Raw genomic sequence first — 18,272 nt, 5'->3', positions numbered from 1 at the left:
AGAGTTTGAGGAGGAAGTGGTGCTAACACAGTTAAGCGTGACATGCAACTTAAGGTGGAGTTTAAAATGATCTTCATCTGACTTGGTAGTATACTAAATTTCATATTATATGTAATTTGTCTTTAAAGCTATATGAACAAGAATTGTTTCAGATGGGGGGGGGGGGGAGGTGGAAGAGGAGATGCTGCAGCTTTACAGTGTTTTGATCATATTTGACCTTACCAGTTAGCTGGGCATATGCTAGATAAACACTTGAATGTGAAACCTCTTGGGAGAATCAGCCTCCTGCAAGAAATGGTGTTGCTAAAGATTGTTCCTTTCCTTCCTGTTATTGAACCAATACCTTTTCTTAAGCCTGAATGAGAGCTAGTGTATCACTTGAGCTTTCCCAGCTACTCTTTACTGATCCTAGAAATAGGAAAGTTAAATTTAGTATCTTGGCAAAATTGTAGTATGTTGACTGAAAATAATATTTTGCTTAGAAATTGTTCCCTTTTCTGTTCCAAAGTTTTGGATTGTGCTGTTATGAAAATGCTAAACTCCTCCTATTCCATAATTGATGGGTTAAAGTTTATAAGGGAGGCTCAAATAATAATATAATTAAGCATATGATGATTGAATGAAGTAAACAAAAGTGCATTTAGCCCTTTCTGACTTAACTAGCAGGAAAATACACTTGTAAGTATAGAAGTAAATATATATCTGTAAAATACACTAGGTAATCCAGGCCCATCTATGTTTGTTTTCACACGTTCTGGCATTACTGGCATTTCAGAGTAAGCAGTTTAAGGGCATTTTTCAAGGGCAGGTCATTGTTTTTCCAGCTAAAAGTGCCACTATACATTTAGACAGCTATATTTATAATGGCAGTTCTCGTTCCTCTCTCTTTTTAATTTACATTTGCATTACAATAGGACAATTACTGCTCTACTTCACCATTCTGATCTCAGTAATGTGTTTAGTCAGTAAGAATGAGAGCACTAGCATTTTGCACAGTCCTGCACTTGAAATATCTTTCACCTGTGCCATGTGGTAATGTGCATATCCCTGTGAAAATTGGTAATTCATTCAGAGCAAGTCATGAATTCAAATAAAAAATAATCAGAAGGTTTAGATAGTTCTTACATGTACACATATGACTCTTGGTCTCAGTGAGGGCTGTAAAGAAAATAAAGTACAAGTAACTGAATCCAGATTGTCTGACCTTCCCCCCGCCCCTTAATTTCTCCAGAAAGACCCAAGTTTTCCAAGGTCATTTTGATACTTGCATTTTAGTTTAGCTGCACACAACATATTCATGCATAAGTGTTTATTCTGAAGGAGACCTACTGGTGTCACCACCTCACAACCAGCGTTCCTGGAAAAGCAACTAACCTAGATAGGCTTTGTTTCCCACCATCTGACAACGTGAACTTCTGTTGAGGATGAAAATGTCTCATTTTAATAATTTTTTGGTTTCTTTAAAGACCTTGCCACCATGGAAGAAAGAATACTGAAACGTTACTACAAAAAGGTCACAGAGTTTGTGGCAGATATGACCAAAATTTTTGATAACTGTCGTTACTACAATCCAAGTGACTCCCCTTTTTACCAATGTGCAGAAGTTCTTGAATCATTCTTTGTACAGAAACTAAAAGGATTTAAGGCAAGCAGGTAAGCTTAAGTGTTCCTAATCATAGATGTTCTGTTGTCCCCTAAAATCTCCTTAATGCTTTTGTAAGCTTACCTTGCATTCATACAGGGATTTGTCTCTCCATGCACTTTCCTGGACAACTGCTTTTCTTTTAAAGGGAAAAAAAAAAAAAAACTGTTCTATAATAGCCAGCTGTCATTTTCTGTCAAAATTAAGGCTTAAATATGATTTTGTGGAGGGTACTTTGTAATGTTTGTTCAAAATGAGTTGTTAGATGCAAATTTGGGCAGTATCATAAATGTAGAAAATTTGAATGACACTTTAAGTCATTACTGCAGAAAACTTCATGAGAATTCTTTCTGATCAGGACAAATACTGTGTTCTGAGTTCTGATAATGTTCTTCTGTGCAGTAAATACTTTTCAGATGCTTGAAAAAGACAGTCCTTCCGTGAAGCTTATAATCCAATGAAAGACATAAAATACTTCAGTTTTTACTACTTCTCTCATCTTTTTACAACTTACCATATTTGAAACAGAGGGAATAAGTAAGGTTTAAAGTAGGATGTGGAAAACTAAACACAATTCAAAATTTACTATTTAAAATTAAACTTTCTTTTTTAATGTAGAAGGATTAATGTAGAGTATTTCTCTAATGTAGACATTCCTGAAAAAGAATATGCAACTCTGCTACAAATTTTTCTGTTGCTTGCATATTCTGTCTAGTAGCATGTACATGGGAGTTGTACGGCACTAGTCAAATTATAATGTGGTATTCTGTACAGCTGTTCCTTAAACCATCTTACTCAAAACACTAACGGAGTATACAGATTTCTCCTCTGTCACTGCTGTATTCCAACATGAGCCAACTGCAACTGAGTTACAAATGTTGGATGCCTTTCAGCATTACTCAGAAATTGTATATGTGTAGTAGTTAACTTTGTCCATCTGACTGTAACAGTCAAAACTGTAACAGACTGCTCGTCTGAGATATTAATGCAGGATTATATCCATTTGTCATTAAATTGAAAGCTTCACTTTATATCCGTTGTTGCGGAAGCTGTCTAATTTTCTATATGCAACGAGAGTAGGATTGTTAAGAAGGGATGAGATCACATGAATTAGTCCAGCATTTTTCTTTCAAATTTAATACCGTATTAATGATTTTTATCAGGTATTTTTCAACTCATGTTTCTATCATCTTGCTTTAGCTGGTTATCCAGCATTCACTGCTTGCACACTAATTTCATTGCTGCATCTTATTTGTTATTGTTTTTCATTTATACCATCCATGTTCTTTCTTTTCTTGCAGATTGTGATATCTTTAGTCTGAACTTTTTAACTGGAATCAGAACTGGATGTTGGGGTCACTTTCTTTTATTGTACAATTCGATGACATTAAACTGCCCTAAAAATCCAGATCATTTGTCTAAAAAGTAAATGTTGTTGGGTGTTTGGTTTTTGTTACCAGCAGTCATGCTGGTAAACAACTGTATTAACAAAAAAATTGTCCCATTCCTCGAATACTGTATTGAGAAAAATGAAAAATTCATCTTGGAAACCATGTATTTTATTGTTTTATTTTCAGTCACTAATAAAACTGTGAATGTCAAAGAGGAGTTTTGCTGAACTCTGATTAGCAAAAATGTGATTTAACATGCCTGTTCAGTTTTTTCTATTAAGTTAATCCAAAGACGCCTTTAATAAATTTAAGCAAAGTATACCTTATTATAAATATTCAGAATGAAAAATGTCTTTCTGCTTTCCTTTTGATGGACTACTATTTTGTAAATATGAGAGTAAAACTGATTTCAGGCATTTTGGAATATTCCAGTGACACACTGCATTTTACGAGTACTGAAAGATTTGTATACTTTAGGAAAAAATGTGCTTAAGATTCAGAGAGAATTATTTTAAGTGTTCTTTTTTTCTGAAGGGGAAAAAAATAAATGGAAGCAACGTGGTGGTAGTTCCTTCCCTGTGACTTACCCTTGGCAACACCTTGCAGCAACTGTGTTCTCCAAAATGAAGGGTGCTTAATTCTTCACTTTCTTCTGTATTCTGCAGGTCCCATAACAACAAACTGCAGTCTACAGCTTCTTAGAGTTCAGCGTGTTAACCTAACACACGAGCAAGAATCTGGTTGTCTGAAAATTTTTAATTAAGAAGCCAGATGTTTTTAGTCAGGTTCTCCTGACAAGACTTGATGTAAACTGCGTTTTTATTGGTCACAACAGTCAAATTATATTCTTGGCTTATTTTGTCCAAAGGACAAAGAAATAACAATCAGCAGCACCACTTTCTTGTCAAGATCAAATTGTTGTACTATTGTGGCAGAAGCAGGAAAACTTTGTTTTGTTGAAGGAGAGAGAGAAAGAGAGCAAGAAAAAAGATACAGTAAATGGGGTCACGTTTAACTCCATGGAAATGCCACGTCTGTTCTTCAGTGAAGAAGCTGGTTTAAAGTCCACACAGAAAACTTTGACTGTATTTATTTATTGTTGCAAAAAAGACGCTTTTTTATTGCTGCCCTCATTTGTCAGCTAATTATTTTTTCTTATAAAATCCAGCCCCGGTTACATGTAATCCATTCTGTATCTTAACATGATTCCTGTAGGTAAAAGTACAAGAAGACCTCTAGATGTCTTTTCTTTCTATGAAAGGAGCTGCTATGTACACATGTGCACACACACAGAACTGGGAATCAACAATGAGTTTATCATTCATGGTAGATAAAAACAATTAAGCTTGCATAAAAGTTGGGCTAAGTGGTCATGGACTACAGACTCTGTTGCCTTGAATATAACAGTACAATTTGTCATTTACTCTGCACCAGACTGAAATGAGTAAAATCTATTTGAAGGTATCTTGTTTGTAAACATTTGTCAGATTCTAATTTTTTTCTTTTGTATTAAAATTCAAAATATGGATGTATATGAAACAAAATAAATGGAGATAATTGTTCTCCCCACAGATGTAGGTGTCTTTGAGTGTGCGCTAATATGTCTGTAACACTTTGGGGATCTGTTCAGATATTTCAAGTAACAGGGGAGGGAAATGGCCAGGGAGAGCTGACTTGACTTTGCTCCAAAGGTAGCGTTTACTACGTTTCGTTCTTAAGCAGCTGTTGTCCCTTTATAAAATTTCTACAGCGGTGCCAAAATCACTGTAACAGATAACGTGGTAGGAAGTATGTTGTGAAATGTCACTGCCCACCGCTGAATTAAGTGATATTTTGCCAAGCACTCTAGGAATGTAAAGTACCAAGCGTCATTATGTCTTTGAAAGGCGTTCTGGACTGCTTCGTTGTTTCCTGTTTGAGGAGTGCTGCCGTGAGGGATAACCTGAAGTCACAAGAAGATGCAAACTGCAGATGACGTTGCGGTTTCCTTCCGATCTCTCTCTTTCACGTTGCATATATAAATGACTTGCTGACGTCACCTGTCTGTAGTTAATCAGCCACGGTTTGTATGCGGCTCTTCAAGCATTTGACTAGCTTTTGCACTAATTCACAGCTAACTTCTGTTGTACAGTGATCTGGGATTTACCTGATTTATGGATAAGCTCCTTTTGGGTTTAACCTCACACCTTGCTATGCAAGAACCTCTTCTGTTATTTTTCTTAAAAAGATGTTGCTACTGACCACACTTTCTTACACTTACAGGCTCAGGTGTACAGGTTCTTCTGGGATAATTTTATCTAATAAAAACCCGTGGTTTTTTGTACATACAAATGTTGTCATTTAACCTATATGTGCAAATTAAAAATAATTGTTCAATGTGAAAACAATAATCCATTTATGCTTCTTAAAGTTAAAGAAGAGTAGTTGCATTAGGTTATGTTGTCCTTTGACGTTTAAAGAAATGCTGCATATTGTATGCATTGTGTTTTTAATGCAAAAAGGAAAAATCTCAACTTTTAACAGCATTTGAACATATCCTGCATCTCATCCAAACTTCCTGCATCTCATCCAAACTTCACAGTATTTCTGTACTATTTATTCATATATAAATATATATATGACATCATTTAAAACTTTCCTACCTGTAGGCAATAGATCGCTATGTTTTTAACAAATTGTGGCAAACTGAAGAGTACTTTTTTGTACCTTACAGGACACATCATCCTAGACAAATAAAGTAATGTGTTTGACATTGATTTGGTGGTGTTTCTAATGAAACATGTGATAATGTTATCGTATATAGGTCTTGGCTTTGCCAGATTATGTCTAATTGCCAGCGAATCAGGTTGATTAGGGAAATAATCCATACATGCGATTTAATCTTGCTGAGAGCCATTTTTAGTGTTTTCAATTGCCGTTGAGTAGGTTGAGGTACTTTTCTCGATTTATTCATGGTGATCTTTTATAGTTAAATGGTGTTACTGCAAATACATCCCTTGTAATTAATACCCCTCTTCCTTAAAAGCATGGTAAGTTCATAAGATCTGTGATCTCTGTTCAGTCGTCCTCCTCTTTGTATTTTTATAAATTGTTGCAATATTTGTTTCAAAATGGTGGTATGTTGTAATGCAGATTTTCATAACGTGAGCTATACCAGCTTGATTTTCTTTTTGTCTCCTCAAATTTGAAGCAATTATCCTTGGTCTAGATTTAGTTCATGCAAAAGTTAACAGGGATTTAAAGTGGACTAAAAAATTGGGCTCACCCAAAAGCCTTGAGTAAACCCCTGGAAAGACAGGAAGGCAACAGGATTCCTGTACGCCGGGGTTGCTGGGTAGTGGCTGCAGAATTTTCATGCTTATCCTGCTGGGGGAAAAAATTATTAACTGTAAGGTATCAAAACTACTGTGGCAGCTATTGCATGTAAGTGCCATCTTCTCTTCAGCGTGGTTAATGCTGTGAGGTTTTTGTAATAGTGAGTGCAAGGCTGTGGAAATCCACTGGATCTAGGAAATTTTTTTTCTTCAGTACATTAGTTAGCGTGTGGTAAGCCTGGTAAAAAGTAAGAACAGTCGTTTCGCTCCTGTTCCAGCTGTATTTCAGTTGGGCTGTGAAATACAGTGGCTTGTTGCTCAGCTGTTACAATAACATTTTAAGGAGTGATCTTCCATGCAAGAAAGGCAAGGTGAGATGACTTTGTAACACAAAAAGAGAAGATAGAACAAATTGCTTTTCAGGCTTGCTTCCAGAGCAATAGCTGTATCTGAGAGTGGTGCAGACATTGTGTGTCAGCCGCATACTGCAGGCTTTGGGTGCCGTTAGCATTGGTATACTATTATTTATCTCTTCTGAGAGACAATCAAAATGAGATCTAGCCCTGGATATTATTTTTGTACCCACGCTTTGCCTGTTTTAGATTACCATAATGTCTTGGGGGCGGGGAAGGGTGCTTAATTGCTGTTCTGGGCAAATGGATTACTGTAGGACTTGCTGGTTAGTCCCTGGACTTCAGTTGAAAATAGAAACAAAGAAACTCGAGATGCACATGTAACCCTTCCTCCTTCCTTCTCCTGTCCTCCTAGTCCACTCCAGTGCTTTGATTCATTGCCAGGAACAGGCGTGCTGCCAAATCAAAAGCCCCCTCAAAGTCTCTCAGGAAAATTCCATCTGTATATGCTGCGCTCCATGCGAAATCTTTCACGTAACAAGTGAGACTATTTTTTAGACAGACACAAGCTACAAGTAAATTTCTGTCCTATAGTAACAGCCTTCTGGGTCCCAAAATGTATGATGTTTGCTCTTGGTATTTGGCTCCGATTCCGTATCAAGAAATACTTCATACAGTGTGACTCCGTAGCTTTTCAGTGATGCTAAATCAAGCTGCAGATGTGTATGATGGGTAGAATTGTGTTAGAACTACCTTTGCTTCAAAATGGAAAACGCTTATAGAAGCTACTGCTTCCTGTTCCAGGTCACATCATATATGTCACTGTATATATATTGTTTTGAGCTAGACTGCATTTTCCCTTTTTTAATATATAAATATGTATCTTAAAATCCCCAACCGACTTGCTAAAGGAGGTGATGCCATTGTTTAGTATCATTACATAATATTTTTGGACCTTTCGGAACCCAGAACCCCATGGACATTTCATTAGTTTCTTTTAAAGCCTTATGTTCTGTGAATACTGACTCTTGGAATAGCCAACATTAAGATCCCCTTTGCAGAGGTTTCATAGGTTCTTACATCCAACCACATTAAAGGTGCTTAAAAGATTGAATCTTGGTATCTTGGATTGAAAAAGTAACTTTACTGATGTGCAAGTACAAACTTGGTGACATTTCTCATGGGAAATGACATTCAGTACACAGTTCTCAGACTGAACTTTTAAGGAACTGACAGTGTAACCAGGCATACAAACCGTGCGTGCAATTGCATGCTACTTTTGCATTCCTTGGCATGAACTCATGCCGTTATCTGTAAGCCTAATTGGGCATTTGTCTTGTGCAGTTACTTGGTTTGCTTTTAGTTAGCATATTCATCTACTCAAATAATTACACAGCTGTTTTGTATGCTCCATGTGAAAATCCAGCTCTCTTTGAAGAACAATGTAATTTTTAAGAGTAGTATGGACACGTTTGAGGATACCAAAACACTACAAGTGATACTTAGTTTTGTTGGTTTCTTTTGAATCAAATGCATGTAATACTTTACGCGGAATTGTGTGGAAACACAATGGACATCCTCTATAGATAAAGCTATGGTATCATCAACCATTTGTTCAGGGTTAAGGGTTTGAAAGTGCAGTTACTTCTTGCATACCTCAAACAGTATCTCCAGAGTCTTACTTTATAGTTACTACAGATTATTATGGGTACATTCCAGCAGGGGAGGCAATAATAACCTGTGGCTCTGAAAACAGCTGGAGCAAATTCATGACCAGTTAACGTTCCCTAGACTGACTTTTGTGCTGAACTTCACAATATGTAGGTACCTAGTCAAAACATTTGGTTAGTGTTTGCTAAAGCACAAAAGCAAGTGTCCTATCAACCAGTTTCAGAGGTGAGGAGAACTGCCTCCCCCTGGTGCTAAACCATGGCTGGGTTTATTCTGGTAGGTGAATGCTGCTGCTGCCTGTGTCCTAAACAGAGGTAACTGGAGCCTTATCTACATTTAGTGTGAGCCGCTTGCACTTTACAATTCCTCTTTCTGTTGAATCTCTTCACGTAGCCGCTGCTGCTTCTAAGCAGGCCATCCCCTGGCCTCAGGCGCCCTCGCAGGAACTGCAGCAGGCTTGCAGGGATCTGTCGTCTCTTGTGGTAGATCCGACCCATCACAATGTATCTACTGCCTGCAAAATAAGCAAGACTTCTGTGCTATGAAGAAAGCATGGATTCATTCACTACGCTCGCTCTAAGGGCAACAGATTTATGACTAGATGTAAAGTTGTACCCTGCAGAAATATATCCTGAATGTCTGGCTGAGGACAGCGGCACCCTGAACTTCAGTGGGACTTGCAGGTTGTGCTTGCATGGAAATAATGATTTACTGTCTTGTATTGCAAGGATGAGCTTTTTGGGGGAAATACTGGTATTTGATCAACTTGCTTTCAGAAGGAAAACCAGACTACTTACAAAGACATCAGCTTAAGTTCCTGCTTAAATTTTTTGGCAATCCTGAAAACTCTTGCAATCATTTTGGAACTGGATAAAGTTAAGAAAGGACTACACTGCTACCTGACTTCTTCACACAGTTAGTTCTCCTCTGAAAATTTAGAGAAATTGGGAGGGAAAAAGCCTTCCAGTTCAACAGTAAATACTTTTTTTTTTTTTTTCCAAAATTTCACAACAACCCAGGATAAGCCTATTAAACTAGGGCAGACTAAACTTGCACTGCACGCAGGAGGAATACTGGAAGGGATTTAGCTGGAATTATTTACCAAGTTTAAAGTCTGGACACGGTTTACTGCAGTTTAAAGTATCCACGACTAGAATGTGAACTCGAAAGAAGAAGCCATCAGGAGTAATATACAGGCGACTCATCTTGTATAATCCATCGCTGTTTACCAAAAGTGTAACCAAGTGGACTCCATTCCCCAGTCTTTCCATGTTATAAACGATTCCATTCACCGCTGTTTTAAGGGAGGGGGGGAAAAAAAGCAAGCATCAGATTACATATCTTGATGGCAACTCAGGGTATATGTGAAGGCTCTCATTTAAGAATGCTGCAAAGTTCAGCAGAAATTCTTTGGCTCAGTAGTGGGCAGTCTTGCAATTAGGAGTTGCTTCAAGTAATCGCATCTGATGAGGTCATCACCTTAGTTTTTGCTGAGTTACCAACCTTACGCTTTACAGGTCTGAGGTGTTTCTTAGTGAAGTTTATAAAATGTTTCAAAAGGAAGTGATGTTTTTTAGTACTCTTTTCCATCCTGATATATAAAAAGTGGACATATTTACCTAATAAAGTAAAATTTTCAAATTTAAAACTTCACAATGAAGTCCAAAGCTAACCTGTTAATAAAGCGCTTCAGCTTTTGAAAGAAAAGGCCCTTGTCATACCAAGAGGCAAGGGCACCAGGTAGGCCACATTGTACGCTCAGACAGCCATTTCATGCTGTCCACCCAGCTCCTGGTTTTGACAAGTGCTAAGCTGACCACAGGAATCAGAAAACAACCACCGTGCTAGGTAACGGCAAAGAGGACTTCTGTAACTGGCCTTACACCTGCCTGGCTGGGTAAGAACTTTGATTCAGTGGTTTATTCTTTAATCTGCACTGTAAATGTAAAGAAACTAAAAGCGTGCTCTGATCGCTGCAATGGAACCTTGGCTGATGTGTTGCTCAGACTGTCTTTCCTACCTGTCTTTTCCAAATTAAGAGATGAGTGAGACCGCTATTTGTTAAAGGCTGATATATACAAAGGTCAAGTCACTATAAGGCCTGTGTTTGACAGGAATGCATGAGAGTGATAAAAGAACATAGCATTTGTAGAAAGCACTTCCTGACTTCTCCATTTAGAGAAAACAGATGTCTGGTAACGTGTTTATATTCTACAAATGGAAACATCTGTTACCACTAGGCATGTATTTTGCTTATCTCTTAAAATACTGTGAGAAAAAGTTGGTATCTATTTCACAACTTTGGAAGCGCAAGGCAAGATTTCAGTCAGAAAGTGCTTGCTCTTACACAGTCAGTACAAAAATGCCAGCTATTTTCTACCACCTTCAGCTACATCACCTTGGACACAAGGACTAAAGACATTGAGTTCTAAGGAACTTCAAGGAGAATCCTCTATACAGCGAGGATCATGGTTTTATTTCTGTTTGGTTCTCTGTTTGATTTTAATTTGAAACTTTAGCCCCCAAAATCACAAACTTGCTCTAAACAGTAAGCGGTAAGTCAGACAGCTACAATGTTTAATCTTAGAGTATCTAAAACAATTGGTCTTCTCTGTTCCATTGACCAGCAGCAAGAGCATTGGCTTTGTCCCAGGAGTGAAAAGTAGAGGAAACAGAAAAAAGAGCAATACTGGCCCAAGGTAGGGAAAGGGTAATGTAAGACTTGGTACCTTTTTGTGGTAGTACATTTATAGAGCTGTGATGGGTCCTTTTGGTGTACTTAGTAATTATTTAACATACTCAGTGAAACAGTATCTTAAAAGCAGAAGGGAAATGTCAGTAAGAGATGAACAAAGAAGGCACCTGCTTTGTCTGTGTAGCTCATGGAGGACCCAACTTACCGAATTCACTTGCGCAGTAGGCCTCCACTTCGTCTCTCTCTTTCCTGCACTCGGTCAGACATGCCTTTTCCTTATCACCATCTAGAACAGGCACAGAGGCTGAGGGACAGCAACGGGCCCTTTTGGGATATTTCATCCAAATTATGCCACCCAACCTTTGGAAAGCTCAGCCTATCCCTTGCCAGAGCAGTCTATCCCCTTACCTTTCTTCAGCACGCTGAAGTCGTATGGCAAGCTGGATGACTGGCGGTTGGTGACCCAGGAGGGTTTGGTGATTTTTTTCAAGGGATCAGTATGTTTATAAGGGACTATCTTGCCTGGTCGGTTGAAGTGATCCAGCGTGTTAGGATCATCTGACTCCACTGCTCCAGAGTCTGGAAAAGGATGAGCCTCCATGAAGGATGTCATCTTTTGATAGGAAGATGCTGCGTGATGGAAGTGAGCTGACACGCTGTTGGCAGCCTCAGCCAGCCGTCTATCCGCCTGCTTTCTGTGCGCATGATTGAAGTCAAAGGAGGCAGGAGAAGGCCCCTCAGTCGGGCTCTCCAGAGGCAGGGCCCCTCCGTACTGCAAGAGGTGTTTCCTCAGCCCTGTGCTGTTTTCCAGAGAAGCCTTGGTGCGTTTCTTCTTGTCCAATGAGAGGGAGATGATTTCAGGAGGGTTTGGCCGCTGCAGGTCGGGAGACAGAAGCCAGCGTTCCGTGTGATTCTCTCTGGTGCTGCTGGTGCCCCAGGCTGGCCGTTTGACTTGGCCGGGTGCAGCATCTGCTGAACTGTAAGCATCTTTGCTGAGAGTCTGACTGGGTTTCTCGGCATAGGGCAGGGATCCTACATATGAAAAAAGGAGAGAGAGCAAATTAGCGTTTTAATTTTTTTATTCTGTGTGCTTCTGAATGGGAAGTGCCTGGCAAATTTGAGGCTCTAGTCCATAAGCGAGGCCTTCAACAATATGACAATATAACTGATAAACAGTTCAACACATGAAATATAGTAGAGCTCCTCATTCTTCTGTACTCAAACATGGAAGGTCAGTACAGAGAATGCAGCTGTGTGAGCAAAACACAGGAGATTTGTATTTTTACTTTATTATTGTTGCAAATTAAAAACATTACTTATAAACAAACCCTTTTCTCAAAAGCCTGAATCTCCAGGGAACATCTGAGGAAACAAGGTTCACATTGCCATTTGGGATGCTTGTTTAAAAGACCATGACAACAGAACTATTTGGTTTTCCCATCCATGGGATGCCTTATTAGACAATGTCATCTAGACTCTTCAGCAGCCTTGGACGCTGCTGAAAAGATCTTTATCCACAGTTTTGGGTCTCTGACTTTTGCACTACAGAGTTGTATAACGGTACCGTAGCCTGGTAGCTAGGCTATTGCTGCTGAGTAACAATTATTTCAAGGCTTTTCTTAAGTTGAGAGGACAAGGGTTGAGAAAGAGAGGAAGTGTCTGGGAATCTAGTGAAAAATGGAAAGGCTTAATGACATTGTTACGCAAGCTGGACAGTCACCTAGGCCTTCGTTTATACCTTCACCCCGATCACTTGGACCTCACAAAGCAAAGTGACCTTCTGTTTAGCCTGGGAAGAGAGAAATTTCCTCTTGCAGTTCATTTTCCTTTTACTTTAGTCAGCCAGCAGAGTTTTAACAGTTCACCCACACACAGCCGCTGTCTGGGTGTTCACTGTCTGTGGTTAGCATCGTGTAGGAGGCTGATCCTAACTCCTTATGTGAAAAGAGATATTTGACATATACAGATGAACAACGTCCTGGTTTATCTTCTATAACTGACTCAACTGCTGACCTTGCCACTTCTCCCCCTTTGCTCTCACCAGCTGCTGTCATGGGAAAGATTCCCTGATATTTGGGCTGGCCACACATAAAGTCAAAAGAATGTCCATGAAGAACGGGATGGAAGAAGTCCAAGCTAAAGAAAGCAATAGGGAAGGGTGTGTTGGAGATGTTTCAATATGAAGCTGTGAACTCTGAACAGGTGTTTTGGCTTTGGTTTTGTAAGTATACTCTTCTACCAGTTTATCATGCTGCCTTAGTCATGGATTGTAACACAAAATAGTTCATTTTTCTCTACTCAATCTGCTCAGGACCTTGAGGTTCGTTCTCCTATACCAGCATATTTCTGTCTAGCTCTTGCAGCCTAAGAAATACAACTGCAACATAATCAGCTCCTTCCCAATGGAAGAGATGTAGATCTTATTTCTGTTCCATCAATGAGGTACTAAAAAAAAAAAAATCTGTTTAGGACAGCTTGCTGCAGGCACACACGACAGCACAGAGCATGTTGAAATAAATTAGAAATCTGGAGTTTACAGGTGAGGGGAAGGAGACTAAAAGGGAAAGGTCACATACAAATAAAAAAATCCCACATGCGGAAGCAAATCAAACCAGTTGCTGAATGATGGCTAGCAGAATTCATGGCACCAGCTAACTGCCTGCTTTTGGCAGGTGCTCTTAATTCTTTCAAATGCTGACAAATCAAATACTGCCATTTACATTCCCACCCCACAAACATGTTGAAATGTATGTTTCTTGAGCCCTTACATGATTACTGCTACCGCTTGCTGAAAAGACTACAGCTGAAGAGGGCTGCTCGGGCAAGAATTTGTAGTAATGTGTTTAGCCTCCCCTGATACCAAAGGCAAATATGCCCCAGCCCCGCTTTGAATGTTAACAGACTTACCGGCCACTGAGCTGGAAGATGATCTAATGACAAAGCAGAGGAGCCAGAACACTTTGGTTGTCATTTTGAAGTAAAGTTTTTCCAGACTCAAAATGAACTGGAGTCTTTTATGCCCTTCCCCCGATTCATGCTAATGAGAGGCAGCCTTAGGGGAAACAGGAATCACTCACTGGACAACCCACTGGAGCAAGACCAAGCTGCTGCCGTCCCCGCTAGCCTCCCACTACCCCTGCCTAGGAGGAATGCGCACGGACACCCCCCTTCCCATATATACACGAGTCTATACTGCCGGCAGTCACCTGTGTTTCTGTGAATAACAAACAGATACGTGTTTCTAGCATAGATTTTTATTTTAGAGGAGGGTCTTGCTGCCTATGGTGGTTTTTAGAGAAAATCACACAGAACAAATATGGTTTTACTGGATATGGAGAACTACATTATAAAGTGCGATTGACAGATGCTGGAACACGCATCACCTCCACAATTCAGCGTCTGTAAAGGATGTGCATTACAGTGAAACATATTTAGGTATTTCTGGCCACCTCCAGTTATGCAGCTGGTAATCTTCTCTTTTAGTCTAAGGAGCCCCTTTCTAGTGATTCTTTTCAGGCTGAAAAATGTAGTAGTTACTGTCCAGTCCAAGGGACAGCTCTGCTGACCCCAGATAAAGCTTTATTTTTAAATCTGTATTTCTAACATGAAGAACTCTGCAAATTTTCACACACCAAGCCAACTCTGATTTGGATTACTGAATTAAGTAGGCTTATTCCTACGTTCCCAACTGAAATGGGTGACCTTATTGCTAGATAAGATTTCCATTGTGACAGTTTATCTCACTGGCTGCTACTGGATGTCGTGAAAGTTAGTGAACTGATTCATGCCTTTAAGGTGCAACTAACAACTTAAAAACCCTATAAAAGCACTATATCCCAGCTCCTGAAACTCACCTCCCAATAGAAAATCTGCCCATCAGTAATGCCTGTGTCATGTGGTCCAGCTGTTGCCTAGTTTAAACACCATTTGTTTTGTACTACCTTAATTAAGCAGTTGAATAAAATTCTTAAAAGGACAGGGCTTTATCTCAAGCAGCTATGGGTGAAGATACAGAAAACTGGCCAGAATAGTGTGCAAAATAAATGACATTTTAACACATCTGTTAGTGTGTTAAGTTTCTACTGCAGCATTTATTAATGCTGATTTTCCTTTGTTATTTTAAACATTTTAATTCCAAAAGTATCCCAAGATAGCTATTATGGAAATAGGAATTTAGACTAAGGATGAGGCAGAGGTGAGCTCGTGTTTTCTTTACCTACCTCACCTGCCGCTCAATCGGCACGTGTACCTGCAGCGAGCGAGAGAAGTCACAAGTGTGACATGCTCGTGCTGTTGAGGGTTGTGCTGAGGATGGATGGATGCACGCGTGAGCGTCCTGCAGGCCTTCTGTGCTCCAGGGAGTCTTCTGTTTAAATTAGCTGGTAGTATAACTCAACCTGTATTAATGTATGGCTATGTCTGCATTAACGAGTTTCTCCAGACTCTTCACCTGGCCAGGATCTTGATTAAAAGGACAGTAGGAGCGTTTGGAGTATTTCTACCGTTCACAAAGCTACACGTATGCCAGCAGCAGCACAGAGGGGGAAAAGCTTTCAGAGCAGGACTCCCTGGTCTGAGGAAAACAGGGACCGACAGCGCAATGGCCACGTCCTAGTCCAAGCGACTGCAGACAGCTGTGCTGGCAGCAGCAGGAGTTTTACAGGCTCAGGTTCCCTCGCGTGTTTACCACAACGGCTCTGGAGGACCCAAGGTGCGACCCAGAGACGCGACCCTGGCCGGGACACGGCGACGGCTCCCGCGCCCCGGCCAGCCCGCCCTCAGGTCCGCCCCGGGATTAAGCCTGCAGCGCCTGGAGGAGAACCGCCCGCCCGCGAACCGCCTCCGGCTCGTTTGGGCTCCCGGGAGCCGGGGTCACTCACCAGCCACACGCTCGGCCACAAATCTGCGGCGGCCAAGGCGACGCCCGCTCCGGCCGCCTCACGCCTCGTCCTCCTGCCAGAGACGGGCCCCGGGCGGAGTTGCTCCGCTGCCGCAGGACCCCGGCGGGAAGGAGGGGCACGGCGGCGGCGGCACCAGGCTCGGTGGCGCCTGGGGAGGGCCGTGGTGCCGGCGGGCAGAGCAAAGGGCCCGGCGCGGGCAGGCGCCCCGCTGGCAGCGCGGCGGTTACGGCGGCCGCGGCTGAGGCAATGTGAGGCCTGTGCCGCGCGCCCGCGGCAGACCGGGCTGCTGGCTCCGCGTCGGATCTTCCCCCCGGGCCCGGCAGCAGCGGGCGGCGCGGCTAAAAGTGTTGGGGCGTCCGGGTGGGCGATAATAACGCGCTGCTCTGCGCGGCAGGAGAGAACGGTCAGCCTCCACGCCGGATCTACCGTAGGGCCACAAAAACGTCTGCGGTACGACCCAGATGGGACTCGAACCCACAATCCCCAGCTCCGGAGGCTGATGCCTTATCCATTAGGCCACTGGGTCACCCAGCAAAAGCTGACAGCGCCGCGCAGTAAGAGCCCCGCCCGGCCGGCGCTCGCTCCGCCCCTAAACGAGTTTTCACGTTCTCCCTGCTCGTGACCGGGAAGCCCCGCCCCGCCCGTCCCTTGCCCCTCCCCTCCAGAGCACCGCCCCCCGGCCCCTCCCTCCTTGCACACCATTGGGCATGGCGCTGTCCTCCCCGACGGACCTCGAGGCCCCGCCCCTTAACGCCATGCGAGCCCGAGCTGCTGCTGCCGGCAGGGGGTGGGCTCGTGCCCTCCGCCGCTGCCGCTTCACGCGGGCTCAGAGCCTGTACGCACGGCGGACGTTAGCGCTCCACGCGGCGCCAGGACGTCATCCTCTGTCCCTTACGCGCGTGCCCGCCTCAGGAGATCTGCTTCGGGCCGCGGCCGCCCTTTGCCAGGGACCGTCGCCTTCAAACTCTTCCCCTCACGGGCTTCCCGACTTGCGGCTTCGCGCCACCGTCCCGCTCCTGCCGCTGGCTCCTGAGCTGCACTGCCATTAGCTCCGCCCTGTCCCGGCCGCCCCACACTCGGCTTTCTCCCCTCGCGGGTCTTACTCCCCTCGCTGCCCTTTCCCCTCCTGCTGCGCGCCTCAGCCACAGCTTTGCCACTGTGGGGCCGTTCGCCCCCAGCTGCCCAGCCTTCCCCCGCCTCTCTGTTTGTCGCTTTCCTGTATTGGTAACAGCCCTTAAAGCTGTGACACCTCCTTCCCACCCCAAGACACGTTCACCCCATGTCGGCCTGCAGCACCTCGTACACGACCACCTCGAGTTTCCCAGTCACCGACAGCCCTCTCCCTGCCCTGGAGCACCCCTCCCTGTGCTCCTCTTGGCTCCTTCGTCCAGGTTACGCTGCTCCAGACCACGCACTTTCCAGCAATTTATGACCCGGCGGACTTTCTTCATGCTGGCCCTATGAGCCTTCTGCACACCAGGTGTCTTACCTCGATTTCTACTTTTGAGCTGCTTTTTTCTGTCAAACTAGTCCTTTTTCAGTATCTCCGTTTGTGACTGACATGCTTTCTCTTCTCTTGACTTCCCTACTATTGCTTAAATGTTATGTGATGTTTTTATTTTACAAAGTTCAGAACTGTAAGGCCCAAAACGAGCTACATAAAATGCCACTGCTAATTCCTCCTCCTCTGCATACATCTTTGTCAACTACTGTGCGCATCTACAGATCAGTAAAAAGGATTTAATGGTTTAACACACGGATGTATCAATGTGCAATCTCTGACACTTGTCTACCCTGAATTGTACATTATAGATGTTGAAGTGCTTGAGTTGCTGGCAAAGTCATGTTTTTCCCCCAGGTTTTATGGTTGGAATTACATCTCTTGTGAAACAGGGTGTTGTTCTTTTGTGTTCCATCCCTTGTAAATAGGCCAAACCCAGCTGAAACAATCCCAAATCTGTTGATTTTCTGGGCATGCCACAGAGGCAGGCATACTTTTTTTGTTGTTCTGTATGATTTAACTTTGATCTGTTCTGATTGCTGTTGAATTGCTTTCAACTGCAATCTCACATCCCGTTTTCTTGAAATTCCTGCGCACCACGTTTCTAGGAGGCAACGCAGGGAGGCTCAGGAAAAGCCTGCGGTGACCTGACAGTTACTGAGGTAGAAATTAGGCTGTATGTGAGGAAATGGCGTGTTACTGCCCCAAACCGCTCCGAGCGTGACAACCTCCCTGTTCTCACCCCATCCGGGGGTGCAACAACCCCCCCGGCCATCCCACTCGCGCTCCCTGCGTGGCCCCCAA

The 18,272-nt window shown here is 42.7% G+C and overlaps 2 protein-coding genes and 1 non-coding gene across 21 annotated transcripts in view; 1 reads left to right on the top strand and 2 right to left on the bottom strand.

The window, feature by feature from the left end:
* Nucleotides 1-5,760, top strand: part of BPTF (bromodomain PHD finger transcription factor) — a 59,111-nt gene extending 53,351 nt beyond the window's left edge. For 9 of the 17 annotated variants that reach the window (XM_075518712.1, XM_075518707.1, XM_075518718.1 and 6 more), the window contains 2 exons: nucleotides 1,467-1,653; nucleotides 3,699-5,759. In XM_075518712.1, coding sequence (XP_075374827.1) covers nucleotides 1,467-1,653; nucleotides 3,699-3,735 — 224 coding nt within the window. In that variant the 3' untranslated portion in view covers nucleotides 3,736-5,759. Of the gene's footprint in view, nucleotides 1-1,466; nucleotides 1,654-2,943 lie in introns of all 17 variants that reach the window. The other 8 variants (XM_075518709.1, XM_075518713.1, XM_075518716.1 and 5 more) reach the window with 3 other exon arrangements.
* A 1,627-nt stretch (nucleotides 5,761-7,387) lies between these two features.
* Nucleotides 7,388-16,474, bottom strand: C16H17orf58 (chromosome 16 C17orf58 homolog). Of its 3 annotated transcripts, XM_075518723.1 has the most exons (6): nucleotides 15,947-16,474; nucleotides 13,974-14,118; nucleotides 11,475-12,098; nucleotides 11,272-11,352; nucleotides 9,474-9,665; nucleotides 7,388-8,885 (listed from the first exon to the last, which is right to left on the bottom strand). In XM_075518723.1, the coding sequence occupies exons 2-6, from the start codon at nucleotides 14,035-14,037 to the stop codon at nucleotides 8,698-8,700; spliced, it is 1,149 nt and encodes a 382-aa protein (XP_075374838.1). In that variant the 5' UTR covers nucleotides 14,038-14,118; nucleotides 15,947-16,474; the 3' UTR covers nucleotides 7,388-8,697. The 3 variants fall into 3 exon arrangements, with proteins under 3 accessions (XP_075374838.1, XP_075374839.1, XP_075374840.1); XM_075518724.1 differs by lacking the exon at nucleotides 9,474-9,665; XM_075518725.1 differs by lacking the exon at nucleotides 13,974-14,118 and having other exon boundaries at nucleotides 16,394-16,462.
* Nucleotides 16,421-16,493, bottom strand: TRNAR-CCG (transfer RNA arginine (anticodon CCG)). Its single transcript has one exon. It is a non-coding gene; the product is annotated as a tRNA-Arg (tRNA).
* Nucleotides 16,494-18,272: the final 1,779 nt, after the last annotated feature.

This window comes from Mycteria americana, chromosome 16 (assembly GCF_035582795.1).
Source record: "Mycteria americana isolate JAX WOST 10 ecotype Jacksonville Zoo and Gardens chromosome 16, USCA_MyAme_1.0, whole genome shotgun sequence".
NCBI lineage: Eukaryota > Metazoa > Chordata > Aves > Ciconiiformes > Ciconiidae > Mycteria > Mycteria americana.
Note: the sequence above shows the minus strand (reverse complement) of the source record. Positions and strands in the feature narration are given on the sequence as shown.

Coding starts and splice junctions, on each gene's coding strand:
- C16H17orf58 (XM_075518723.1), bottom strand. CDS start 14,037: ATGACAACCAAAGTGTTCTGGCTCCTCTGCTTTGTCATTAGATCATCT. Junction 12,099..13,973: donor ATCTTCCAGCTCAGTGGCCG/GTAAGTCTGTTA, acceptor TTTCATATGTAG/GATCCCTGCCCTATGCCGAG. Junction 8,886..9,473: donor GTGTCCAGACTTTAAACTTG/GTAAATAATTCC, acceptor CTTATTTTGCAG/GCAGTAGATACATTGTGATG.